A 27,894-nucleotide genomic window follows, 5' to 3' on the forward strand; every position below is an offset into this window, starting at 1 on the left:
TTACAGACTACAAAGGGAAGCACAGCTGAGAGCTGCCCAGTGACACAAGCCTACCAGATGAGCTAAATAACTTCTATGCTCGCTTCGAGGCAAGTAACACTGAAACATGCATGAGAGCATCAGCTGTTCCGGACGACTGTGTGATCATGCTCTCCGCAGCTGATGTGAGTAAGACCTTTAAACAGGTCAACATTCACAAGGCCGCAGGGCCAGACGGATTAAAAGCACATGTACTCCGAGCATGCGCACCAACTGGCAAGTTTCTTCACTGACATATTCAACCTCTCCTTGACTGAGTCTGTGATACCAACATGTTTCAAACAGACCACCATAGTCCCTGTGCCCAAGAACACTAAGGTAACCTGCCTAAATGACTACCGAACCATGGCACTCACGTCTGTAGCCATGAAATGCTTTGAAAGGCTGGATTAGAATTGAATTAGTAAATAAATCAAAATTTAATGTGGGTGAGGCTGACACGCCCATTAAGTGAGCCAACGTTTCTTTCTAATGTAAAATCAAATAGAATTGATGATCAGCTCTCTCCAAACCAATCGTAACATGACAACCTAAGTTCAAACTGCAAAACCTGCCCGTGGACCAGCTTGTATAAAATGTGGGTCCCTGGCTAGAATGGTTCCACCTTTTGTCAATTTAATGTCAGATTTGATTTTTCGAAGCAGGTTAGGAGAATTAACGTAGCCGGTTAGGATAATTAGGTAAAATGTTAGCTAAGATGCACAAAAACATAACTTTTGACTTTTAATTTGAATAAAAGCTGGATCCTTTCTAAACATTACGTTATATGTTCCGCGTTTAGATGACATCATTATACTGCGCCTGCCGGAAGAGACGTGGCAAAATGTCCGCTTCTGAGAACGTTCGCATTTTCTAGCTTTAGTTATTTGTAACACCTTTTCCTTCAAACGATAAATCATCGAGGAGAAAACTTTTGTGACAGGTAGGGTTCAGTTAACTTACAACTAAAGCCACCCGAACGCATCTGATGCTTGTGAATTAGCTTCGTTAACGTTAGCTCTAACTATCAATCTATCTACATGTTCAATACGTACAAGTAGTGTCTTGCACCTATGCAATATGTAATAATCAAACTACATTTGAACCATGAGTAAATTTGCCTTGGTTATCAGACTATTGCTTAGTTAATAGCTATAACGTTAACTAGTTATGTCGTTGCTGAAGCTTGTTTTGGTGATCACTTGTCTACAGCACGACAGACAGACCATGGGTCTGTGCAAGTGTCCTAAGAGGAAGGTGACCAACTTGTTCTGCTTTGAACATCGGGTGAACGTGTGTGAGCATTGCCTGGTCTCCAACCACAACAAGGTCAGTGGATGGGCAGCTCTAAGTACCCAATGTGTCATGTTAAATATGGACCACAAAGTAGTTGTTTGCCACTAAACTAAGCTATTTTCTCTACCTGTCTGATCCCAAGTGTATAGTGCAGTCCTACCTCCAGTGGCTTCAGGATAGTGATTACAACCCTAACTGTCGACTGTGTAATAACCCACTGATCTCCCAGGATACTGTCAGATTGGTCTGCTATGGTAAGAATGTCAACATCTAGGATAGATCCTTATTGCTGTTGCTTGATATTACTGCTGTATGGAATTTGCTCAAACCCTCTGGTTCATTGCTCTTTCTCTATCCAAGATGTATTCCACTGGGCCTGTCTTCATCACCTGGCAGCCCGGTTGCCCCTACACACTGCTCCTGCAGGATACCAGTGCCCCAGCTGCCAGGGTCCAGTATTCCCCCCCTCCAACCTGGCCAGCCCAATAGCTGACATGCTGAGGGAACAGTTGTCCTTAGTCAACTGGGCCAGAGCTGGACTAGGCCTACCTCTGGTGAGGAATATGGGTGGGCTGAGTCACACTAGCAGTCAGGGATATTGAATAGTGACAAGGGGGATACTGGTTCAAATGCTGGCTGACATTCAGTTGTGTATTATATTTGTGTAAAATACTGTATGTCAGAGCTTAAACATAATTCACTTTTTAGGACCCCATAAATCAAGTGTTTCTTTTAGAAAGAAGACACAAATATTATGAAATAGGTGTTCTGTGACAATTCAACTCTAACAGGTACATCGTTTCTCCACTGCAAGATTGAAGAACCTGTAAAAGCTATTCAAGACAGCACACAGGATGTCACTGATTATGCCGACTGGTCCACGTTTGATGGTAAGTAATTGTTTCTGCTGTTGATACTGCCTTATTGGTCCACAGTAAGGGAGCCTGTATTGCAATTGAATGTTGCAATACATAATAATATATATCAGCTGTTTTTATTTTATTTATCCAGGGTGTCATGACAACTGAATGTTGGAAATGTTTGTTTGAATCTGGGAGTTTACTGTAACATTTGCCTTCCCTTCTCCCCTACTCTGCTAGCACCAGCATTGGAGCCTACTGAAGCTTACCCCACCGACTCCTACGCCTCCCAACCACACCCTAGCCTCGCCCCTACTCCAGTTCCAAACACAGTTCAGGAAGATCATGGAAGTCTCCACAACAAAGGGGAGATGGTGGCTCATGAACAACACTCTTTGGTCAACATGATCACTGCAACCACCAGTGACACCATCACCCTACACGCAGGTAAAGGACTATGAATGGTACCCAGGTTTAGAGAAGCTATCTTAATCCTAACCATAACCAGCCACACACAGTGTTGTCATGCCATACGTTAATCCAATCCTTAGCCTCAACTCTAATCCTAGTTCCTGACATTTTTGATGACACATCTGACATTCCTCACGTAGTGTATAATGTATGCTGTATCCTCATATATTTGGTGTATTCATTTAATGTGAATTATTGCTTCCAGCATCATCCCCAAGGAAGATCTATGACACTAGGGACTCCGGACACAGCTCTGTGACACAGATCGACTTTGATGACGACAAGTACCGGCGACGACCAGCACTCAGCTGGTTTGCACGGATTCTCAAGTCAGTAATGTTACTAGTTATTTAAAGTTTTGCTTCATTTTGTTATTACACAGCAAGTACATCTTTCCTAGCAAACCTCCTTACATATGGACAACCGTATTTGACTTACATTTTATAGATCCGATTATATATTACTCTGTCTACAAAGGTCGAGTCCTTTTTCCAATTTCTCTTAACTCTGAAAATGTAACTGAATTTGTGTTCTCAGAAACCGGGCAGGTTCCAAGAGGACAGGCCTGTCCTGGAAGCAGAGGGTCTTCATGCTCCTTCTGGTTGGAGTTCTGGGATTCTTTACCTTGATCATCATTATGGCTAAACTGGGCCGTGCTTCAGCCGACTCCGACCCCAACTTAGACCCCCTACTAAACCCCAACATCCGAGTGGGCAACAACTGACCAGCTCCAAGTCCTAGTGAGTGTTGAACATAGGGCCGATATAGGCCATCTAAGATGGTGGGACCAGTAAAGGCAGAGAGCTACCTTCTCTCTCTCTCTCTCAGACATGAAAGAAAAGAGGATGGGATGGTGCATTTTGTCCTGGAAATGATGGCAACCTTACACCCTTCTTTGGGATAGGCAGTTGCTTTTAGAGCAATATGTACAATGAATTTATATATTTTGACCCACTCCACATCAAATGAGATTGCAATGTTGGAATGAATGGTGATGGGGGAAAACAGATTTTCACCACAGAAATACTGTATTCTATGACACATGGCTTTTTGCAACATCTGCTAAAACAGGTATTTTTGAAGGGGGTGTCAGTAAGTTGTTCAAGTTCATTGACAGAGTGATGTTTGTGTTGAATTGGAAGAATGCTACGCCTGACATTCACATACTACATTGTATGGTGATTTAAATGAGTCTGTAAATATAGAAATTTAATGAGATGATAGTGTGTTTTGTGTTGAACTGGAATAAATGTTTAACCAATTCTCAAATTCTGTATGCAATATACGTTCATATTTTGTGGATAAACAAAATGTACAACAGATACTGTGAGGATATTCAAGTAGTGGTTAACCCATTGGACATTGGTCTTGGTTTAGCATTAAAATGGCACATGCAGTCTTAAATCCACAAGTGCCCTGTGCTCAGACACTTTGATAGAGTGATCTACTTTCTCCTGAGTTTGAAGTGTTATGAAAGGTGTGTTGATGGGACCTCTAAAATAAGTACAGTGCATTCGGACAGTATTCAGACCCCTTAACTTATGTTAGACTTATTTTAAAAGGATTAAAGTTGTTTTTTTCTTCAATCTACACACAATACCCCATAATGACAAAGCCAAAACAGGTTTTTAGACATTTTAGCAAATGTATTACAAATAAACTAATATCAAATGTACATATGTATTCAGACCCTTTACGCTGTAGTTTGAAGGGCCACTGGCATTGATTACAGCCTTGAGTCTTCTTGGGTACAAGCTTGGCACACCTGTATTTGGGGAGTTTCTTCCATTCATCTCTGCAGGTCCTCTCAAGCTCTTTCCTGGTTGGATGGGGGGGTTGCTGCATAGCTAGTTTCAGGTCTCTCCAGAGATGTTTCATATCGGTCTGGGTTCTGGCTGGGCCACTCAAGGATATTCAGAGACTTGTCCCAAAGCCAGTCATGCATTGTCTTGGCTGTGTGCTTTGGGTCGTTGTCCTGTTGGAATGTGAACAGTCACCCCAGTCTGAGGTTTTCATCAAGGATCTCTCTGTACTTTTCTCCGTTCATCTTTCCCTAGATCCTGACGAGTCTCCAAGTCCCTGCCTCTCAAAATTATGTTGCCACCACCATGCTTCACCGTAGGGATGGTGCCAGGTTTCCTCCAGTTGTGGCTCTTGGCATTCAGGCCAAAGAGTTCAATCATGGTTTCGTCAGACCAGAGAATCTTATTTCTCATGGTCTGAGAACCCTTTAGGTTCATTTTTGACAAACTCCAAGCGGGCTGCCATGTGCTTTTTTTTTTACTGAGGAGTGGCTTCCTTCTGGCCACTCTATCATAAAGGCCTGATTGGTGGAGGGCTGCAGAGATGGTAGTCCTTCTGGAATGTTCTCCCATATCCAAAGAGGAGCTCCGTCAGAGTGGTCATTGGGTTCTTGGTCACCTCTCTGACCAAGGTCCTTCTCCCCTGATTGTTCAGTTTGGCCGGGCGGCCAGCTCTGGTAAGAATCTTGGTGGTTCCAAACTTCTTCCAATTAAGAATGAGGGAGGCCACTGTTCTTGGGTACCTTCAATGCTGCAGAACTTTTTTGGTACCCTTCCCCAGATCTGTGCCTCGACACAATTCTGTCTCGGAGCTTTACGGACAATTCCTTCAACCTCATTGCTTGGTTTTTGCTCTGACGTGCACTGTTAACTGTGGGACCTTATATAGACCGGTGTGTGCCTTTCTAAATCATGTCCAATCAATTTAATTTACCACAGGTGGACTCCATTCAAGTTGTAGAAACATCTCAAGGATGATCAATGGAAACAGGATGCACCTGAGCTCAATTTCGAGTCTCATTGAAAGGTCTGAATACTTGTGTAAATAAGTTATTTGTTTTATATCTTTTAATAAATTAGCAAAAAATTCTAAAAATGGTTTAGGCTTTGTCATTATGGGATATTGTGTGTAGATTGAGGAATTGTTTTTATTTAACCAATTTCAGAATAAGGCTATAATGTGGAAAAAGACAAGGGGTCTGAATACTTTCCGAATGCACTGTATATATGTTTGAGAAGTCACATTTCTGTATTGAAATCAAATTCTACACCACCTATATCAGTCTGCTGTTATTATATATCTCTGCACTTTTCCCCAAGTGACATTAAACACGTTAAATGATTTGAGGAACAAACATCTCTCTTGCTGATGCTTACTCTGCAGAAGGCAATTCTGTCAGTGTAACAATATGTAGTTTTTGAGGAATACATGCTTTTGATAAAAGCAGACATACAAAAAAAAACACCCATTATGTTTTTCTATACTAATCACATATTTCTCAATTAAAATATCTGTAAATACTTCATTTATCTATGAACACACACTTGTAGGCCTTATATCGTGTCATACTGATAATTTTCACATGGCAACACCTCTGAGAAATAACGATGACTCTTGCAAGTGGTCTCTGTTTCCTGAGGTTAAGGTGATTTAATTTATTGTTCTCAGAACTGCTCTCTTCTGTACTGGATCATAAGTAACTCATAACAGAAGCGAGTGATGAAAATGACCAAGTTAAAAACTAGAAAAAAGAGAAATGAAAGCGCTCATGTCAAACAGTAACTGGGGCATGCAAAACAAATAAGCTCTGTATCTCTAAAATTAGGAGTGATGACCATGCAGACATTGATTGACTCACAGACTGACAGTAGGGCAATGAAGCCCATCTTGCGATTTCCTGCTTGGAGTGAATACACTGAGCCCATCAGTGACCAGTAGAAACTCACCACCTGAAACAACTGAGTAAAAAATATATATCAGGGATTGTCTTAATATCAACCTGATATCAATACCCAGACAAAATATCTCAATTTTCATATAACCTCTATCAATGATAATTATCAAATGAGAAGTAGCCACCAGTATGGCTTCTGTGTGGTGCTGGCTTGGAAAGCTGTTGTCCTTGATAACAAAGTGCAGGATGACATCAGCGACCAGTAGGCCTAGCTGAAAGATGCAGAGGAGCAGCGACATGGTTGTGTACAGCCCTCTCTTTGACACAGACAGGGAAAACAGCCATGCCATCAAAGCGGAGGTGTTGCCCTGCTCACAAAATGGATGAGATGAGAACAAGCATTTTCTGTAATTGAATATAAAATAAGGATAATGAGTAACTGGATCCAAGATAAATATCATACATATCATTCATTATATGATTATATTTGTAAAGCATTGTCTTTGTCCAGCAGATTGTAAGACATTTACTATTTATGTATGTGTGAATTGATTTGTGTGTAAAAGGAGAAACGGAACATAGTTTACATTCTCGAAGAGGTCAACACTTTCTGCCATGTCACAAACTACTGGTGGCCCACTCTTGAGAGACTTAGACCGACACTTGCACAATGATACAGATTCTTGGACTGAATAAAATTGTCCCAACTTGTAATTTGTCAGCACACCTACTGTGATGAAGTGTGGAACTGTCTGAAGGTAATAGAATGTTCATATTCTCCAGCTATGACATCACAGAAACATCAAGAACCAAGATTCTAAATATTGGACCAAAATAAAATGTTTTGTCTTGAAACTTTTCATTGTAATGAACACAAGCCTATTTACAAATAAATAGAAGGCTCTGGGTATGGAAAGGGGGATACCTAGTCAGTTGTACAACTGAATGCATTCAATTGAAATGTGTCTTCTGCATTTAACCCAACCCCTCTGAATCAGAGAGGTGTGGGGGGTTGCCTTAATCCACATCCACATCATCGGCTATAATGTGTGTAGTGAAGGGTCCTCTAAATTAGAAATATGTACTGTAGTCATACCAAGGGTGTAGTTTTTAATTAACAAAATTGAAGACTCACCAATCAGAAGAATGAAAATGACATTTGATTCACCATCATACAGTTTAATGTGATTAGACAAAAAGCTACCATTTCATGTGTCAATAAAACAAACATTAAGAAATCCATCATGTACAATCTGTCAACAATCATGCATGGAATCACACCACATATTTAGGCCTACGCACTGTCTGTAACAATACGTAGGACAACAGGATAGGCACTCAATCTCCTTATTGTTCTGAAAAGCTGTAGTTTTCCTAATTTATGACATTATCCTGGTGAGCAGGGTTTCCCAAATGTGGTCCTGGTGCCCCCAAAAAAAAAAAAAAAAAATGTGCACCCAGGGGAGGCCCCAGGACCAATTTTGGGAAACCCTCACCTAGGGGGCAACTAGTAGGCGAAGGGCAGAAAAGAAAATGCATGTGTCTAATTTTAGACTAATTGACTTACAAATAGCCTACCAAATGTCTGGAATTATACCCCCTGTCAAAAAAAAAATTCCGCTGTCTCTGCATTCACCCCAGAGGTAGACGGAGGAAGGTGACTCGAAGGTTCAAAGGAGTATCCTCTTTTGTTTTGACTTCACACAAGAGATGTTTGACGCTGCATTCAGGGCCTTCATGCCAATCGCCACTGCTCTAACACCTAGGCCCAGAGCATAATATACCTGCAAAAAGAGAATAGATCATAACAGTAACCACTAACCGATGAGAAACACCTATCCCCAAATAAACTTGTTTTCATATGCAAATAGAGACCTCATGTCCTAAAACAGAATGATTCTGAATTTTTTTCCCCATTAATAGATCAGCTCTGATGGGTAAATATCTGATGTGATTAGTGGAGAAAATATCAGAATTGGGCTGCCTGTCTAAATGCAGCCATGTGGGCTTTAATATGTAACATGCATCTCCTTTCTATTTTACAAGGTAGTGTCTGATTATCTGACTAGTCTCCTTGGTCAGGTCAACTGTTCCTAAACTGAATACATTTTTATTTAACCAGGCAAGTCGGTTAAGAACAAATTCTTATTTACAATGACAGCCTTACACCGGCCAAACCCGGACGATGCTGGGCCAATTGTGCGCCTCTCTATGGGACTCCCAATCACTGCCGGTTGTGATACAGCCTGGATTCAAAGCAGGGTGTCTGTAGTGACACCTCTTGCACTGAGATGCAGTGCCTTAGACCGCTGTGCCACTCGGGAGCCCATTAGTCCAGCTTGGCAACTGGCAGAAACAATAAACCAAGGCATAGACCAAAAGTATTGCTTTACCAACATCACAGGATATGTCATGATATCCTTAGAAGGATATCATGATTGTCAGCACACACACCTGCCGGGACTCTCCCTTCCCATATCTCAGCTCTGTGACAAAGTGTTCACAGTTTCCCCTCAGGATGCAGTAAGGCATCTCCAGGCCCAGCAGGCTGCGGGCATCCCTCAGTATGTCATAAACACTCCGGGGTTTGTGTTTGCCATCCAGCAGGTTGTTGACAAGGAACCTGTCCTTCCCCACTATCTCCTCCAGGCTCTCCTTGGTCACAACGGCTGTGTCACACAACACAGACACTAGGCTGTAGGCACCAGCCCCAGCTGCCTCAGCTTAGGTAGGGGAGGTAGGATCAGTGGGGTGAGGCAGGGGCACGTGAGAGTGGAGGAAAGAGCAGAAAGGAAAATCTTAGGAGGGTATCAGAATCAGATCAGTGATGTGTACTATGTTTTTCTGATAGAGTATATATACGATTTTATTAACATAATCATAAGAATATTTTTTCTAGGTCCATGAATCCCTTATACATGTACTTTATAGGCTTCTCTGTGCCATGACATCCAGTATTAAAGATCAGGACCAAATTGTACTTACTGGGGGGACAGAGGTGGACGATGTAGCCTTCTCCAACATACAAGGCCCAGTGCTGATAGGTCCCCCGGAATATCTCAATCAGGTCCCCAGGTTGAGGCTTTGTTTGATATTGACAACACAATATCAGATTTTTACATTACAACTGGCAATTAGTAAACAAGTCTATATTCAATGTTAATTCAGTATTTGATGAAGATTACCCCACAAACACAACAAAAATACCAAAGCAGGTCTGTCATCAAGTCAAATACACTGCACGGTGTTACTGACTTACCATTATTGGGACAATGTCATTCCTTTTGATAAGATTGTGACAAAAACATAACATATCCAGGTTTTGATTTGTTCTTGCTTATACTGTACTTATCCAGCATGTGAAAAAAGTTCATACTTGCAATATGCTCCTCTGTTGATTAAAACAGACATGCTAACCTAAAGCGTGTGTTGCTTAGGCTACAGTGGATCAAGCCATTAATTGGATTTTCACAGTCTATTTTGGGTAGTAAACCTTGATCTCTGACTGTTGGAGTAGCACTTGTGAGTTGTGTTGAGCGGACCTCTCAAAATATGCAGAGCTGACCTCTCAAAATATGGATGGCTTTCAACTAGAGTTTCCTTTGCCAATGAGATAATCTATGTAACTGTCTAATGGAAATGAGTGATTGGTGCTTTCTTGGGACCAACCGTTTCCACTGTTAGACCAGGTTTGGCATTGAAATGATGTAACATGTCTGGTGTGTTTATGGTCGGCTTCTTTTATGAAACTTTCTTCTTGCCTGTTATGGATTGTTTATAAAGTGATCATAAAAAGTAACAACAATCCATACCAGGCAAGAGGGAAGCTGCAACGATTTAAGCGCTGCAATGCAAATGACAAATGTACATATAAATTCACAACAATAAGATTTTTAAAATTAGTATTTAAAATGTTCAGACCTGAATGTTCAGACCTGAATTTGGAAAGCAAATACAGTTAAATCAACTATAGTTCAACTTAATTTTTTCTTTAACCTTTATTTAACTAGGCAAGTCACTTAAGAACAAATGATTATTTACAATGATGGCCTACCTCGGCCAAACACTAACCCAGACAACTCTTGGCCAATTGTGCGCCTATGGGAGTCCTATGAGACTCCCAATCACGGACGGTTGTAATACAGCCTGGAATCAAAACAGGGTCTGTAATGACACCTTTAGCATTGAGATGCAGTGCCTTAGACCGCTGTGCCACTCGGAAGCCTATACTCACAATGGGTTTTATACTTGAAAGCCTTTCTATACAATGTGTGCTCATAATGTTGCTAATGGCTATCCAATAGGAATTCAATTAACCATAATAAAATGCCATGATACAACAATCTTTAAAAAAATATATAATATATTTCACCTTTATTTAAACCAGGTAGGCTAGTTGAGAACAAGTTCTCATTTACAACTGCAACCTGGCCAAGATAAAGCAAAGCAGTGCGACACAAACAACAACACAGAGTTACACATGGCATAAACAAGCGTCAATAGCACAATAGAATAAAACCTTTTTTAAAGTATATATACAATGTGTGCAAATGCATGAGGAGGTAAGGCAATAAATAGGCCATAGTAGCGAAGTAATTACAATTTAGCAAATTAACACCGGAGTGATAGATGTGCAAATGATGATGTGCAAGTAGAAATACTGATGTGCAAAAGAGCAGAAAAGTACATAAAAACAATATGGGGATGAGGTAGGTAGATTGGATGGGCTATTTACAGATGGGCAGGTGCGGGCAGCGAACGGTTGAAAAGCATGTATTTAGTTTTATTAGTGTTCAAGAGGAGTTGGAGGCCACGGAAGGAGTGTTGTATGGCATTGAAGCTCGTTTGGAGGTTTGTTAACACAGTGTCCAAAGAAGGGCCAGATGTATACAGAATGGTGTCGTCTGCGTATAGGTGGATCAGGGAATCACCCGCAGTAAGAGCGACATCGTTGATATATTCAGAGAAAAGAGTCGGCTCGAGAATTGAACCCTGTGGTACCCCCATAGAGACTGCCAGAGGTCCGGACAACAGGCCCTCCGATTTGACACACTGAAATCTGTCTGAGAAGTAGCTGGTGAACCAGGCGAGGCAGTCATTTGAGAAACCAAGGCTGTTGAGTCTGCCGATAAGAATACGGTGATTGACAGAGTCGAAAGCCTTGGCCAGGTCAATGAAGACGGCTGCACAGTACAATCTTTTATCAATGGCGGTTATGATATCGTTTAGTACCTTGAGCGTGGCTGAGGTGCTCCCGTTACCAGCTTGGAAACCGGATTGCACAGCGGAGAAGGTACAGTGAGATTCAAAATGGTCAGTGATCTATTTATTAACTTGGCTTAAGAATACTTTAGAAAGGCAGGGCAGGATGGATATAGGTCTATAACAGTTTGGGTCGAGCGTCACCCCCTTTGAAGAGGGGGATGACCGCGGCAGCTTTCCAATCTTTAGGGATCTCGGACGATACGAAAGAGAGGTTGAACAGACTGGTAATAGGGGTCTCTCTTTAGAAAGAGAGGGTCCAGATTGTCTAGCCCAGCTGATTTGCACAGGTAATGGTTTTACAGCTCTTTCAGAACATCTGCTATCTGGATTTTGGTGAATGAGAAGCTGGGGAGGCTTGGGCAAGTAGCTGTGGGGGGTGCGGAACTGTTGGCCGAGGTTGGGGTAGTCAGGAGGAAAGCATGGCCAGTCGTAGAAATTGAAATTCTCAATTACCATGGATTTATCGTTGGTGACAGTGTTACCTAACCTCAGTGCAGTGGGCAGCTGGGAGGAGGTGCTCTTGTTCTCCGTGGTCTTTACAGTGTCCCAAAACTTTTTGGAGTTAGAGCTAGAGGATGCACATTTCTGTTTGAAAAAGTCAGCCTTTGCTTTCCTGCTTTCTATAATAGCAAACTTCAGAAATAGTCTAATGTTGAGTCCATGCCACGTGGCATCTTTCTCATTTAATTTTAGACAGTACCATACCCATCTTTTCCATTAATTTGGGATGGACTACTGGCTACTTTCAGTCGCCAAACGTTACCGAACGTTGCAAATAGAAATTACATGAACGAATAGATCCGACGTGCTTCCTGTTCTACATAGTATATTTATATCTGAACGTTCCAAACCCCCAAAGTGTTTAACGCACCTTTGCTATGCACACGCGCCTCTCTCGTCAAAATGAACTGACCAATCATTGAATGACTCGCGGCAATGCGGAGCGCATTCAAGATCGAAACGCTTAGCAACGGTTAACAGAAAGCACCATGTTTAGAGCATTTATTATTATAGCATCCCACTACCATTTCAAGTTAAGGCAATAACAGGAGTTCGTCTAATTCGAAAATGTGCCAATACTTCTACAGGATGGACAGGGTTGGCTCTGACTGTCCCCCAAATAACATATTTTGTTTCTTATAGGCATCTATACTTTCTATTTGTCAAATCATCTGCGTGCACATGATTTGAAGGGGCGAGGCTTGAGAGCGTAAGCAAGCTGAATCGAGAGCGTAAGCAAGCTGAATCAAGATGGCGAGCTTCATTGAACGGTAGTTATTTCAGAATTCAGGTTCAGTTAGCCTGCTAGCAAGCCATTACAACAGAAAACATGTGTACTATTGCATCAGTCTTTGTGGATATTATCTATAAATGCCGCATTTGGTCAGTTGTCTTTTGTCACGGATAGCTTGCAACCTAGAGGAAAACTACCTACCTAACTAATCAGTTCAGCAGCAACATGATTTAGCTAGCTGGAATATGATAATTGCAAACATAGTTACATCACTGTTTATTTCCATTCTTCCCTAGGATGTGCCTATATCGTTTGCTCGTGCTGTCTGTTTTCCTGAGCATCACTCAAGCTGTGGATCGCAGCAACTTCAAAACATGTGACCAGAGTGCCTTCTGCAGGTGATGGCTGCCTACCATCAATTCACTTGTAGAAAAATGTGTAACAACAATAACGTTACCTAGATGGACATTTTGAGACCTAAACGAAATAACGTGTGTGTGTGTGTGTGTGTGTGTGTGTGTGTGTGTGTGTGTGTGTGTGTGTGTGTGTGTGTGTGTGTGTGTGTGTGTGTGTGTGTGTGTGTGTGTGTGTAGTCGTCAAAGGGCGATGAAGCCAGGCCAGTCATCATACACAGCCTTACTGGAGACCCTGGAACTCAGTGACTCCCACCTCACAGTGCAGCTCCTGAATAACAATAATAAGGTCAGAATGAACAAGACCTGCTGCACACGTAAATAAGTTGTCATGGAGATTGGGTGAAATTACTTAGCTTTTATAATGGATTACTTGAATGGCACACGATGGAAATCCACCATACACTTAGTGTTTTCCCACATCGTGCAAACCGTGTGATAATTTCATTGCCTGTGTTCAGGTGCTCTTGCTGCTCGAGCTGTATCGCCTTCAGGGGAACATGACCAGAGTGAAGATCAATGAGCTGAAGCCCATCAAGCCTCGATATGAGGTGCCTGATGTTCTCATCACTGACCCTCCCACTGAACTGTGAGTTTCTTCATTTCAATATCAGCCCACTATTGATGTCTCACATTCTGGGATGGTTTTGTAATGGATGTAAAGTATAGAGAAGGTCCATAGTGGGTGTGTTGGCATGGGTGTGATGGCCGTTTCTCTCCAATGCAGTATGTCAGTGGTGGCCCAGGATGAGCACAGGGTGGTGTTGTCTCTGGGTGGGGAGGACTGGAGGCTCATCCTCAGTGCCCAACCCTTCCGCCTGGACATCATGGAGGGCCCACAGGTGCTGCTGTCCCTCAACTCCCGGGGCCTGCTAGCCTTCGAGCAGCTCCGCATACGCAAGGACACGTGAGTCGCTTATGCAGTCTTGCATGTACAGGATGAAACCATGCATTTATATCACATGGAACAATGCAATTGAATGCATATACTAGACCTGTCATGGATGGACTTTGATGGAATATTGCCGTGTAATATGTTGTGTAATTTCATGGAAGGCTTTTTAATGAAGGCTTCCACTTGTGCTCTCCTGCTGAATTTGATAATTGTCTCAAAGGTTTTCTAAAATGCACTTAGCTGTGCTGTACTGATCTGTTTTCCCATCCTATTCTGTTCCTTTCCTTTCCCTCCTGTTTCTCACCATGTCCTCCAGTATTTCCCACAAAATAAGTAGCACAGTCGGTAGCATGTGGGATAAGATCAAGAGCGTTTTCTCTAGGTAACTGGTCTTAGCTTGCCTCTTGCTGTAATGTTTGTGTGACACCTGAGTTGAACTACTGAAATAGCTTGCGGCTGTATTGTTTTATAGTAGAAATGCCACAAGTCAAAAATAAGGTCAACAGATTTTTACTTTTGATCTTAACTTTACTAGAGCAACTACATATATGTAAACATGTTGCTGTGTGCAATTTCTCCATAAGTCTGTACAGCCTCTACTGCTCAGTGTAGTGTACATATATTTACTAAGCTTCCCACCACCCTCTAAACTAAACAAATTATTGCATGTCATATTTTATTGTTCAGTGATTTGATTGGTTTACCCATGGATAATTATTAACAAATAAAAAATCTTCTGAATCATTGTCCTGCAAAGTTTTTAGAAATGTGGGCATATTACCAAGCCCATTACCAAGTCATTTTCTATGGGCTGAATCCTAACTTAATCTGCACATTTTTGTGCAACCCCAACATTAAGATCAATGCAAACACAAGTTAAGATGAACTGCTATGTCAACAAGATGCCAGTACATACAGTGCCTTGCGAAAGTATTCGGCCCCCTTGAACTTTGCGATCTTTTGCCACATTTCGGGCTTCAAACATAAAGATAAAACTGTATTTTTTTTGTGAAGAATCAACAACAAGTGGGACACAATCATGAAGTGGAACGACATTTATTGGATATTTCAAACTTTTTTAACAAATCAAAAACTGAAAAATTGGGCGTGCAAAATTATTCAGCCCCCTTAAATTAATATTTTGTAGCGCCACCTTTTGCTGCGATTACAGCTGTAAGTCGCTTGGGGTATGTCTATCAGTTTTGCACATCGAGAGACTGAAATGTTTTCCCATTCCTCCTTGCAAAACAGCTCGAGCTCAGTGAGGTTGGATGGAGAGCATTTGTGAACAGCAGTTTTCAGTTCTTTCCACAGATTCTCGATTGGATTCAGGTCTGGACTTTGACTTGGCCATTCTAACACCTGGATATGTTTATTTTTGAACCATTACATTGGAGATTTTGCTTTATGTTTTGGATCATTGTCTTGTTGGAAGACAAATCTCCGTCCCAGTCTCAGGTCTTTTGCAGACTCCATCAGGTTTTCTTCCAGAATGGTCCTGTATTTGGCTCCATCCTTCTTCCCATCAATTTTAACCATCTTCCCTGTCCCTGCTGAAGAAAAGCAGGCCCAAACCATGATGCTGCCACCACCATGTTTGACAGTGGGGATGGTGTGTTCAGGGTGATGTACTGTGTTGCTTTTACGCCAAACATAACATTTTGCATTGTTGCCAAAAAGTTCAATTTTGGTTTCATCTGACCAGAGCACCTTCTTCCACATGTTTGGTGTGTCTCCCAGGTGGCTTGTGGCAAACTTTAAACGACACTTTTTATGGATATCTTTAAGAAATGGCTTTCTTCTTGCCACTCTTCCATAAAGGCCAGATTTGTGCAATATACGACTGATTGAGTCTCCCACCTTAGCTGTAGATCTCTGCAGTTCATCCAGAGTGATCATGGGCCTCTTGGCTGCATCTCTGATCAGTCTTCTCCTTGTATGAGCTGAAAGTTTAGAGGGACGGCCAGGTCTTGGAAGATTTGCAGTGGTCTGATACTCCTTCCATTTCAATATTATCGCTTGCACAGTGCTCCTTGGGATGTTTAAAGCTTGGGAAATCTTTTTGTATCCAAATCCGGCTTTAAACTTCTTCACAACAGTATCTCGAACCTGCCTGGTGTGTTCCTTGTTCTTCATGATGCTCTCTACGCTTTTAACGGACCTCTGAGACTATCACAGTGCAGGTGCATTTATACGGAGACTTGATTACACACAGGTGGATTGTATTTATCATCATTAGTCATTTAGGTCATTGGATCATTCAGAGATCCTCACTGAACTTCTGGAGAGAGTTTGCTGCACTGAAAGTAAAGGGGCTGAATAATTTTGCACGCCCAATGTTTCAGTTTTTGATTTGTTAAAAAAGTTTGAAATATCCAATAAATGTCGTTCCACTTCATGATTGTGTCCCACTTGTTGTTGATTCTTCACAAACAAATACAGTTTTATATCTTTGTTTGAAGCCTGAAATGTGGCAAAAGGTCGCAAAGTTCAAGGGGGCCGAATACTTTCGCAAGGCACTGTAATGCATGTTTAACTCAAATGGAAAGAGTTTGTCCTTCAATCGATCACTAACAACATGTCAATCCAGGTGATGAAAAGCAGTTTATATTGCTTTACTTGTTCCTCACATTTCTCCATGTGGTTTCTATAGCAATCAATCACTCTTTTGACATTGATATGTATTATTGTGTGATGCAGCAAAAGCCAAACAGACACAGAGGAAGCTGGGGAGAAAGAGGACACAGAGAAGCATGACAAGGAAAAGGTGTGTGGTGTTATTGTTCTGATACAAACACTGCATGGGTTTATTGATGCATTTATAGACTCCGTTCTGTCCATTTTTTTGTGTTCAAAGTGTGTAGAGATAACAGGTTGTGAGTAGTAGCCTAGTAGGGTGCGAGAAGAGCTCCAACTTCTGGTATCAATTTGATGTGAACTTTGAACTAGGGTGTGTACGAGTAGCACCTTTCTGAGACACTTTAGCTACACGTTTGGCCTCTTTTCTGGTTCTCCACAAAACCCCTCTCTTTCCAGGTGTCAGAAGGAGAGGAGGAAGCAGAAGAAGAGGTGGATCAGCCAGGAATGTGGGAGGAGACATTCAAGACCCATGCTGACACCAAGCCTAATGGTACATCATTGTACACTACAATTCCATAGTAAAACAAACTGTTACTCAAGTCCATTTATTTGTTTTCACCTATTTACTTAACATTGACATCATGTGTTACATTTTTAAAATATATATAAATAAAAACACTGCTCTAATGTAACCTGCCTCCTGTCCTACAGGTCCCTCCTCCATCAGTCTGGACTTCTCCCTGCCTGGAGTAGAACACGTCTACGGCATCCCTGAACACGCAGACGGCCTCAGACTGAAAAACACAGAGTGAGACTATAAACGCCCTTGCCCCAATGTCATTTGCATTCAGCTCATCAAAGTGTAGTTTTCTGATTTATTTTACTTTTATTATCTAGGTCAGTATCTAGTCAGTTAAGAACAAATTCTTATTTTCAATGACAGTGGGTGGGTGGGTTAACTGCCTTGTTCAGTGGCAGAACAACAGATGTTAACCTTGTCAGCTCGAGGATTCGATCTTGCAACCTTTTCGGTTACTAGTCCAACGCTCTAACCACTAGGCTACCTGCCGCCCCTACACTCTAACCACTCGGCTACCTGCCGCCCCCCCTAGGCTACACTCTAACCACTAGGCTACCTGCCGCCCCTACACTCTAACCACTAGGCTACCTGCCGCCCCTACCCTCAAACCACTAGGCTACCTGCCGCCCCTACACTCTAACCACTAGGCTACCTGCCTCCCCTTTTGTTGGTCATCCAGTGCTAACCCAGTGATTCCTGTTCCTCTCCTTAGTGGAGGAGACCCCTACAGGCTTTATAACCTGGATGTGTTCCAGTATGAGCTCTTTAACCCTATGGCTCTGTATGGAGCAGTGCCTGTCCTCCTCTCACACAACACCCACAGGACTATGGGTCTCTTCTGGCTTAACGCAGCAGAGACTTGGGTGGACGTCAGCTCTGGACAGGTGGGTGTGTGTGTGACTGGATCTCACACACTGTCTTGCCTTTCCTTCTTTGCCCTTGGATCCACTTGGTTTGATCTCTGAATCCTCTTTGTGCATGTTTGATTGCGTTCAGGGCTCCAGTGAGGTCCCTCAGACAGACGTCCGATGGATCTCTGAGAGTGGCATCATTGACGTCTTCATCATGCTGGGACCACGACCTAATGATGTGTTCACACAGTACTCTTCCTTAACAGGTACACTACATACACACTCACTAACAGGAACACAGGTACACGTCACTCACGGTATATTCTACATATTCACACCAAGCACATTTTAATGTTCAATACATGGTTGGTTTATAGCTTCACTGCTCCCTATCCCAGAAGTGTTACCTTCACTTTAGAAATGACCTGTTCTCTGGCTGTCGTAGGAACTCAGGCCTTCCCCCCTCTCTCTTCGCTGGCCTACCACCAGTGCCGTTGGAACTACAACGACCAGGAAGATGTGAGTGCGGTGGACCAGGGCTTTGATGAACACGACATCCCCTATGACTTCATCTGGCTGGATATTGAGCACACGGACGGCAAGCGCTACTTTACCTGGGACAACAACAAGTTCCCACAGCCCAAAGACATGCTGCAGGGCCTCCTGGATAAGAGACGCAAGGTGAACTTAATGATGGAAACATAGAATTTTGAAATGGTGTGTGTGTGGTAATTAGAAGATCATTTACATTTTTGGCACTGTTCTCTCTTCCTCCTCCACTCACTGCGTCCTCTCCTGTCCCGGCTGTCCACAGATGGTGACCATAGTGGACCCTCACATTAAGGTGGACAGCAGCTATAAGATCCACACTGAGATTCGCTCTCGAGGCTACTACATAAAAAACAAAGATGGCGGAGACTATGAGGGCTGGTGCTGGCCAGGTAGGAACATGTCAATATGTACACTGTGTACAAAAGTATGTGGACACCCCTTCAAATTAGTGGATTCGGCTATTTCAGTCACACCCGTTGCTGACAGGTATATAAAATTGAGCACACAGCCATACAATCTCCATAGACAAACATTGGCTGTAGAATGGTATTACTGAAGAGCTCAGTGACTTTCAATGTGGCACCGTCATAGGATGCCACCTTTCCAACAAGTCACTTCGTCAAATTTCTGCCCTGTTCGAGCTGCCCCAGTCAACTGTAAGTGCTGATATTGTGAAGTGGAAACGTCTTGGAGCAACAACGGCTCAGCCGCGAAGTGGTAGGCCACACAAGCTCACAAAATGGGACCGCCGAGTGCTGAAGCCCATGGCACATAAATAGTCTGTTCTCGGTTGCAACATTCACTACAGAGTTCCAAACTTCCTTTGGAAGCAACGCCAGCACAATAACAGTTTGTCGGGAGCTTTATGAAATGGGTTTCCATGGCCGAGCAGCCGCACACAAGCCTAAGATCACCATGCGCAATGCCAAGCGTTGGCTGGAATGGTGTAAGGCTTGCTGCCATTGGACTCTGAAGCAGTGGAAACGCATTCTCTGGAGTGATGAATCACGATTCACCATCTGGCAGTCCGACGGATAAATCTGTGTTTGGCAGATGCCAGGAGAACGCTACCTGCCCCAATGCATAGTGCCAACTGTAAAGTTTGGTGGAGGAGGAATAATGGTCTGGGGCTGTTTTTCATGGTTTGGTTTAGGCCCCTTACTTCCAGTGGTGGGAGATCTTAACACTACAGCATACAATTACATTCTAGACAATTCTGTGCTTCAAACTTTGTGGCAACAGTTTGAGGAATTTTCTGTTTCAGCATAACAATGCCCCTGCGCATGAAGCAAGGTCCACACAGAAAGGGTTTGTCGAGATCGGTGACGACTGGCCTGCACAGAGCACTGACCTCAACCCCATCGAACACCTTTGGGATGAACTGGAACGAAGCCTGTGTGACAGGCCTAATCACCCAACATCAGTGCCCGACATCACTAATGATCTTGTGGCTGAATAGAAGCAAGTCCCCACAGCAATATTCCAACATCTAGTGGAAAGTCTTCCCAGAAGAGTGGAGGCTGTTATGGCAGCAAAGGGGGAACCAACTCAATGTTAATGCCTATGATTTTGGAATGGGATGTTAGGCGAGCAGGTGTCCACATACCTTTGGTAATTTTGTGTATTTATTTATTGATAAATTCTAAAACGTACCAGACAACACAGTGCAGGTTAGCATTTGTCATGAATGTTGCCCTGGAAGCAGCTCTGCAGAGTGGTCACTTGCTGGCACAGCCACAGTCATGAAATCTGATTTAAACCTTACCTTAACCATACCACTAACCCTACCACTAACCCTAATGCCTAGCACTAACCTTTTAAATTAAGACCAAAAAGCTAAATCATACGTTTTTCTGAAATTTTCCCCATCTAACGGAAATCGCTGAGTTCTACCTCCAGGGCAATATTTTGGCAATAAATGTCAATCAAATCAAATCAAATTGTATTTGTCACATACACATGGTTTGCAGATGTTAATGCGAGTGTAGCGAAATGCTTGTGCTTCTAGTTCCGACAATGCAGTGATAACCAACAAGTAATCTAACTAACAATTCCAAAACTACTGTCTTATACACAGTGTAAGGGGATAAGGAATATGTACATAAGGATATATGAATGAGTGATGGTACAGAGCAGCATACAGTAGATGGTATCGAGTACAGTATATACATATGAGATGAGTATGTAGACAAAGTAAACAAAGTGGCATAGTTAAAGTGGCTAGTGATGCATGTATTACATAAAGATGCAGTCGATGATGTAGAGTACAGTATATACATATGCATATGAGATGAATAATGTAGGGTAAGTAACATTATATAAGGTAGCATTGTTTAAAGTGGCTAGTGATATATTTACATCATTTCCCATCAATTCCCATTATTAAAGTGGCTGGAGTTGGGTCAGTGTCAATGACAGTGTGTTGGCAGCAGCCACTCAATGTTAGTGGTGGCTGTTTAACAGTCTGATGGCCTTGAGATAGAAGCTGTTTTTCAGTCTCTCGGTCCCAGCTTTGATGCACCTGTACTGACCTCGCCTTCTGGATGATAGCGGGGTGAACAGGCAGTGGTTCGGGTGGTTGATGTCCTTGATGATCTTTATGGCCTTCCTGTAACATCGGGTGGTGTAGGTGTCCTGGAGGGCAGGTAGTTTGCCCCCGGTGATGTGTTGTGCAGACCTCACTACCCTCTGGAGAGCCTTACGGTTGAGGGCGGAGCAGTTGCCGTACCAGGCGGTGATACAGCCCGCCAGGATGCTCTCGATTGTGCATCTGTAGAAGTTTGTGAGTGCTTTTGGTGACAAGCCGAATTTCTTCAGCCTCCTGAGGTTGAAGAGGCGCTGCTGCGCCTTCTTCACGACGCTGTCAGTGTGAGTGGACCAATTCAGTTTGTCTGTGATGTGTATGCCGAGGAACTTAAAACTTGCTACCCTCTCCACTACTGTTCCATCGATGTGGATGGGGGGGTGTTCCCTCTGCTGTTTCCTGAAGTCCACAATCATCTCCTTAGTTTTGTTGACGTTGAGTGTGAGGTTATTTTCCTGACACCACATTCCGAGGGCCCTCACCTCCCTGTAGGCCGTCTCGTCGTTGTTGGTAATCAAGCCTACCACTGTTGTGTCGTCCGCAAACTTGATGATTGAGTTGGAGGCGTGCGTGGCCACGCAGTCGTGGGTGAACAGGGAGTACAGGAGAGGGCTCAGAACGCACCCTTGTGGGGCCCCCGTGTTGAGGATCAGCGGGGAGGAGATGTTGTTGCCTACCCTCACCACCTGGGGGCGGCCCGTCAGGAAGTCCAGTACCCAGTTGCACAGGGCGGGGTCGAGACCTATTTGGGCGGTAAGCAAATTGGAGTGGGTCTAGGGTGTCAGGTAGGGTGGAGGTGATATGGTCCTTGACTAGTCTCTCAAAGCACTTCATGATGACGGAAGTGAGTGCTACGGGGCGGTAGTCGTTTAGCTCAGTTACCTTAGCTTTCTTGGGAACAGGAACAATGGTGGCCCTCTTGAAGCATGTGGGAACAGCAGACTGGTATAGGGATTGATTGAATATGTCCGTAAACACACCGGCCAGCTGGTCTGCGCATGCTCTGAGGGCGCGGCTGGGGATGCCGTCTGGGCCTGCAGCCTTGCGAGGGTTAACACGTTTAAATGTCTTACTCACCTCGGCTGCAGTGAAGGAGAGGCCGCATGTTTTCGTTGCAGGCCGTGTCAGTGGCACTGTATTGTCCTCAAAGCGGGCAAAAAGTTATTTAGTCTGCCTGGGAGCAAGACATCCTGGTCCGTGACTGGGCTGGGTTTCTTCTTGTAGTCCGTGATTGACTGTAGACCCTGCCACATGCCTCTTGTGTCTGAGCCATTGAATTGAGATTCCACTTTGTCTCTGTACTGACGCTTAGCTTGTTTAATAGCCTTGCGGAGGGAATAGCTGCATTGTTTATATTCGGACATGTTACCAGACACCTTGCTCTGATTAAAAGCAGTGGTTCGCGCTTTCAGTTTCACGCGAATGCTGCCATCAATCCACGGTTTCTGGTTTGGGAATGTTTTTATCGTTGCTATGGGAACGATAAATGTCAATAAATGTCAACGCATTATAAGATTAGCCTGTTTTTCTACTGATTCAGTCACCCAAAGGCTAGAATTGTTTAGAACTGTTATGTATATGTACTCTATATTTCCTTGTTAAAGGGAATGCAGGTTACCCAGATTTTACCAACCCTGAGATGAGGAAGTGGTGGGCCAGCATGTTTGCCTATGACCAGTATGAGGTGAGTAACCCCGTGTCAGTTAGTCTCAACTCCACATTTTAAACAGTTACTTTTTTTCTCTTTCCTTCTTCTTTCTTGACTTCCTTTGGAAACTTTGTCCTCTTCACTGAGTCAGTTAGCATTGATGTCACTGGTTAACCAGTAAAGCTGCTGGAGCCTTGAGCTACTGAGACCACAGATGTACTGACATGTCATTATCTCCTGTTTCTCTTCTCCAGGGCTCGATGGAGAACCTGTACACGTGGAACGACATGAACGAGCCATCTGTGTTCAACGGTCCAGAGGTCACCATGCACAAGGATGCCCTCCATGGGCCCTGGGAGCACAGAGACATCCACAACCTCTACGGCTTCTACGTGGTGAGGAAGGGAAGGAAGGGCGTTACTAGGACTAGATAGCCCCGGGGGTGTTCACTGTCCACACTGTTGGGATTGTTTTGGATTAGTTACAGCATCCTTATTATTTACTGCCATCTACTCAGTCTTCCCTTCTTTCCCTCTCTCAGCAAATGGCGACAGCAGAGGGTCAGATCCAGCGCTCCGGGGGGTTGGAGAGGCCTTTTGTCCTGACCAGGGCCTTTTTCGCTGGGTCTCAGCGCTATGGTTAGACCCTTCAATAACGCCTCCCTCTGGTTACCATAAATGTTGTATACTGTATGTATTCACTGAACCCCCAACCCACTCTTGAAGTGTTTACTCTCTCACACACACGCATTCACCCACTCTCCTCCAGGTGCAGTTTGGACTGGTGATAATGCAGCTGAGTGGGGCCACCTGAAGATGTCCATCCCCATGTGTCTCAGCCTGGGCCTGGTTGGCATCTCCTTCTGTGGAGGTGAGGCTGGCAGGGATTGGTGCTGCACAGATTGGATGGCTCGGTCTGTCCTTGTTTGATTGTAATTCTTAAAGTATCCTAATCACTCCTCTCATCCCAGCTGACGTGGGTGGTTTCTTTAAGACTCCCAGTGCGGAGCTGCTGGTGCGTTGGTACCAGGCGGGGGCCTACCAGCCCTTCTTCCGTGCCCACGCCCACCTGGACACCCCGCGGAGGGAGCCCTGGCTTTTTGGCCCTGACAACACAGCTCTCATCCGGGAGGCTGTGCGTCAGCGCTACACACTTCTTCCCTACTGGTACCTGCAGTTCTACCATGCCCAACGCACTGGCCAGCCTGTCATGAGGTAGGCTCATCAAGCCCCATGTAGGGCTTGACATTAACTTTTTTTAGACACTTTTTAGTTAATTTTTTGTTAACTTTTTATTTGTCAGCTCAAGTCACTAAGTGCAAAAATAAACAATCTTCTGTAACACCATAATACCATTATTATCACTGTTATTGAAAATGGAAGGCTGCTGGTCTCTGATCCCATGTATTGTCTCCTGCTATACTGCACTGATAGGCTACTGTATAAAACCCATATGTGGAGAGCTACTGGGTGTGCAGGTTTTTGATCCGCACACTATCTCATTCTGATCGGAGTAGGCTTTTTTTTACTTGTCCATGCGGAAAACGTAACTCTATAATCGTCTTTCTGAATATTTGTTTTACATGCCCAGGCAAGCGGACAAGTGTTAATGTCGAGCCCTGCCACGTCTATGTTTTGAAGGTCTATAGCTGGCACCAGTCTTTGAGAAGATATTAGAGAGAATCCTTGTATTTTGATTCACCTTGGGTTGTATTCTCTCTCTCTCTCTGTACTATAGGCCCCTGTGGGTGGAGTATCCAGAGGATATTGCCACATTTTCCATTGACAATGAGTTCCTGATTGGTAAGTAGGTTAGGGAGAGCGGCCTTTAGACCGGTATGTACTTCTTAACTTTTTATGGTACAATACTTTTGAATACCTAAATGTTTGGATGAAGTTGAGCTCTTCAACCTGGTGAGGATGATGCATTACCCCAGGCTACCTCTCCCCCTGTGTGTTCATCAGGCAGAGATCTTCTGGTTCACCCTGTAACAGATGAAAGGTCTAGTGGGGTCACAGCCTACTTACCTGGGAATGGCGAGGTGAGTTTTGAGGATGGAGAGAGAGGGAAGGCTGACCTGGAGTTTTGCCTGTTGAAATATACCACATGTTCAGTCAACCTGATATCTTCTCGTCCTCTGACATCCTCGCGCTTCTCTCCCCGTCACAGGTCTGGTATGACGTCCACACGTTCCAGAGACATGACGGAGCTCAGAACCTCTCTATCCCGGTCACCATGAGCTCAGTAGGTTCTCTGTTTGTTTCTCTCAACTCCTATAGTCTTTAGCCATCACCCACCTCTCAGCACCTTTTCCCACAAATAACTCTCTCGCTTTTCTCTCTCTCTTCTCTGTCCCACCACCTCTTCCTCTCTCAGATTCCAGTGTTCCAGCGAGGAGGTTCCATTATCTGCCGGAAGAACCGTGTTCGCAGGTCCTCAGCCTGCATGGAGAACGATCCCTACACCCTCTACGTGGCCCTTGACTCACAGGTATAACCTTCGTTTACACCACTATGATATCACTACCGTTGTTGTTGTACCATTTTACTTGCAGGGGCTTTGTCGTCATTTAAATGTTTCTCTTTGTTCCAGGGCAAAGCAGAAGGAGAGATTTACATAGATGATGGTCACACCTTTAAACACAAGACAGACAAGCAGTTTATTCACAGACGCCTGAGTTTCACTGCGAACAGCCTCTCATCGAGGTCTGTCCCTCTAACTAACATTATCATTCCAACCAGGCCATGTTCTCCCTGTGTTTCTGTATCGAGTGTAACCTGTCTCTTTCTCTGATGCTGCAGTGATCTGTCTCCTGACTCCCAGTTTCCCACGGCCTCCTGGGTAGAGCAAGTGAACATCCTGGGAGCTCAGAAGCCTGATGCTGTCACCCTCACAACGACAGGTTAGTCATGTACCATCAATAACCAGGCAACATGGTGTCACGTGTAGAGCCAGGAGTTTCCCCTGAATTTCCTTCTGGTCTGGTAATGAAAAAATAAGTTGTTGCAGCGAAGTTATTTTTGTGTTGGCAGGCTAGTGCAGAAATTGGTACGGGTTGTGAACTTTGGGGTTTGTTACAATGTGCCTGATGTTCTTCACCCATCCTCCACAGATGGTGGGGAGTCTTCTGTGGAGTTTGAGTTTGACCCGGACACGGCAGTCTTAACTCTTCGTAAGCCAGGCGTGAACGCAGGGGTCAACTGGACATTACATCTGCGGTAACACAGGACACACACACAGAAGTCAAGAGACAAATGAAATGTCACACGCAGACTTTTGGACAAACAAGTAAACATACAACTACAGAAAAGCACACAACCAGATTCAAAAGTCTGGCTAGGATTTGGAGCAGTTACCCAAACCGCAGGAGAAATGGATCAGGGTTGTTGAAAGAGTATGAAACTCAGGACCACAAATGGTGTTAGTCAGGAGAAATTCTGCACCACTAACAAGAGGCTGAATCTTTGATACTTAATTTTAAGAAATATTTTTTCCAGGGTTGAAATTATGACTGATGATAATGACTCTATGACTAGCTAAATAAAATAAATAAATGATGACAATGAATGTCCAAATGTAATGTTTGTATTTTTTTCCTTTCCATTTTTGTTACAAGTTAATGTCTTTGCTTTTACATGGGTTAGCATTGTGACTAGACAAGTATGAAGAAGAGATGACCTATCGGACATGATGAAATACAGTGGGTGTTAAGTATTCACCCCCTTGGATTTTTTTCACATTTTGTTGCGTTACAAAGTGGGATTGAAATTAATTTAATTGTTTTTTGTAATTGATCTACATTATTGCTCTGTCAAAGTGGAATATTTTATTAGAATGTAAATTAAAAATAACTATACCTTGAATAGATAAGTATTCACTCCCCTGAATCACCTTTGGCAGCAATGTACAGCTGTGATTTTCTTAGGTAAGTCTCAAGAGCTTTAGCATAGCTGGATTGTGCAAGATCTGGGAAGGTGTTGAGGATCATGGCTAGACAGCCATTTTCAATTATTGCCATAGATTTCCAAGCAGATTTAAGTCAAAACTGTAACTTGGCCACTTGGAACATCCACTGTCTACAGTGTAGCTTTGGCCTTGTATTGTAGGTTATTGTCCTGCTACAGTGTAGATTTGGCCTTGTGTTGTTGGTTATTGTCCTACTACAGTGTAGATTTGGCCTTGGGTTGTTGGTTATTGTCCTGCGACAGTGTAGATTTGGCCTTGGGTTGTTGGTTATTGTCCTGCTACAGTGTATATTTGGCCTTGGGTTGTTGGTTATTGTCCTGCGACAGTGTAGATTTGGCCTTGGGTTGTTGGTTATTGTCCTGCTACAGTGTAGATATGGCCTTGGGTTGTTGGTTATTGTCCTGCTACAGTGTAGATATGGCCTTGGGTTGTTGGTTATTGTCCTGCGACAGTGTAGATTTGGCCTTGGGTCGTTGGTTATTGTCCTGCTACAGTGTAGATTTGGCCTTGGGTTGTTGGTTATTGTCCTGCTACAGTGTAGATATGGCCTTGGGTTGTTGGTTATTGTCCTGCTACAGTGTAGATTTGGCCTTGGGTTGTTGGTTATTGTCCTGCGACAGTGTAGATTTGGCCTTGGGTTGTTGGTTATTGTCCTGCTACAGTGTAGATATGGCCTTGGGTTGTTGGTTATTGTCCTGCTACAGTGTAGATATGGCCTTGGGTTGTTGGTTATTGTCCTGCTACAGTGTAGATTTGGCCTTGGGTTGTTGGTTATTGTCATGCTGAAAGGTAAATTCCTGTGTTTGGTGTAAAGCTTAGTTCCATCCCATTTATTTTTATCCTGAAACTCCTGTCTTTGCCAACGTCAATCATACCCATACCATGATGCAGCCACCACAATGCTTGAAAAGGGGGAGGTAGTTACTCAGTGACATGTTGGATTTGTCTCAAGCATAAGGCTTTGCATTTAGGCCAAAAAGGTTA

At 43.5% G+C, this 27,894-nt stretch overlaps 3 protein-coding genes across 5 annotated transcripts; 2 read left to right on the top strand and 1 right to left on the bottom strand.

Moving 5' to 3' along the window:
• Positions 1–643: 643 nt before the first annotated feature.
• LOC118385094 (zinc finger protein-like 1) lies at positions 644–5,789 on the top strand. Its single transcript, XM_035771946.2, has 8 exons — positions 644–961; positions 1,231–1,347; positions 1,457–1,568; positions 1,675–1,868; positions 2,129–2,204; positions 2,415–2,621; positions 2,851–2,974; positions 3,183–5,789. The coding sequence occupies exons 2-8, from the start codon at positions 1,246–1,248 to the stop codon at positions 3,367–3,369; spliced, it is 1,002 nt and encodes a 333-aa protein (XP_035627839.1). The 5' UTR covers positions 644–961; positions 1,231–1,245; the 3' UTR covers positions 3,370–5,789.
• A 1,997-nt stretch (positions 5,790–7,786) lies between these two features.
• On the bottom strand, positions 7,787–12,482 carry LOC118385098 (phospholipase A and acyltransferase 3-like). Its single transcript, XM_035771953.2, has 4 exons — positions 9,602–12,482; positions 9,328–9,424; positions 8,797–9,065; positions 7,787–8,126 (listed from the first exon to the last, which is right to left on the bottom strand). Exons 1-4 carry the CDS (start codon positions 9,653–9,655, stop codon positions 8,013–8,015), a joined length of 534 nt encoding a protein of 177 aa, XP_035627846.1. The 5' UTR covers positions 9,656–12,482; the 3' UTR covers positions 7,787–8,012.
• A 127-nt stretch (positions 12,483–12,609) lies between these two features.
• On the top strand, positions 12,610–26,524 carry LOC118385095 (neutral alpha-glucosidase AB-like). Of its 3 annotated transcripts, none has more exons than XM_035771948.2 (25): positions 12,610–12,878; positions 13,138–13,239; positions 13,435–13,543; positions 13,716–13,843; positions 13,982–14,161; positions 14,466–14,531; positions 16,850–16,916; positions 17,186–17,279; positions 17,441–17,537; positions 18,022–18,193; positions 18,306–18,426; positions 18,606–18,841; positions 18,975–19,101; positions 22,901–22,980; positions 23,199–23,339; positions 23,486–23,582; positions 23,713–23,814; positions 23,915–24,158; positions 24,682–24,746; positions 24,909–24,985; positions 25,114–25,188; positions 25,321–25,434; positions 25,537–25,649; positions 25,746–25,846; positions 26,057–26,524. In XM_035771948.2, the coding sequence occupies exons 1-25, from the start codon at positions 12,859–12,861 to the stop codon at positions 26,164–26,166; spliced, it is 2,838 nt and encodes a 945-aa protein (XP_035627841.1). In that variant the 5' UTR covers positions 12,610–12,858; the 3' UTR covers positions 26,167–26,524. The 3 variants fall into 3 exon arrangements, with proteins under 3 accessions (XP_035627841.1, XP_035627840.2, XP_035627842.2); XM_035771947.2 differs by lacking the exon at positions 12,610–12,878 and adding an exon at positions 12,968–12,990; XM_035771949.2 differs by lacking the exons at positions 12,610–12,878; positions 14,466–14,531 and adding an exon at positions 12,969–12,990.
• The last annotated feature ends 1,370 nt before the right edge of the window (positions 26,525–27,894 follow it).

Source organism: Oncorhynchus keta, chromosome 6 (genome assembly GCF_023373465.1).
Source record: "Oncorhynchus keta strain PuntledgeMale-10-30-2019 chromosome 6, Oket_V2, whole genome shotgun sequence".
NCBI classification, from domain to species: domain Eukaryota; kingdom Metazoa; phylum Chordata; class Actinopteri; order Salmoniformes; family Salmonidae; genus Oncorhynchus; species Oncorhynchus keta.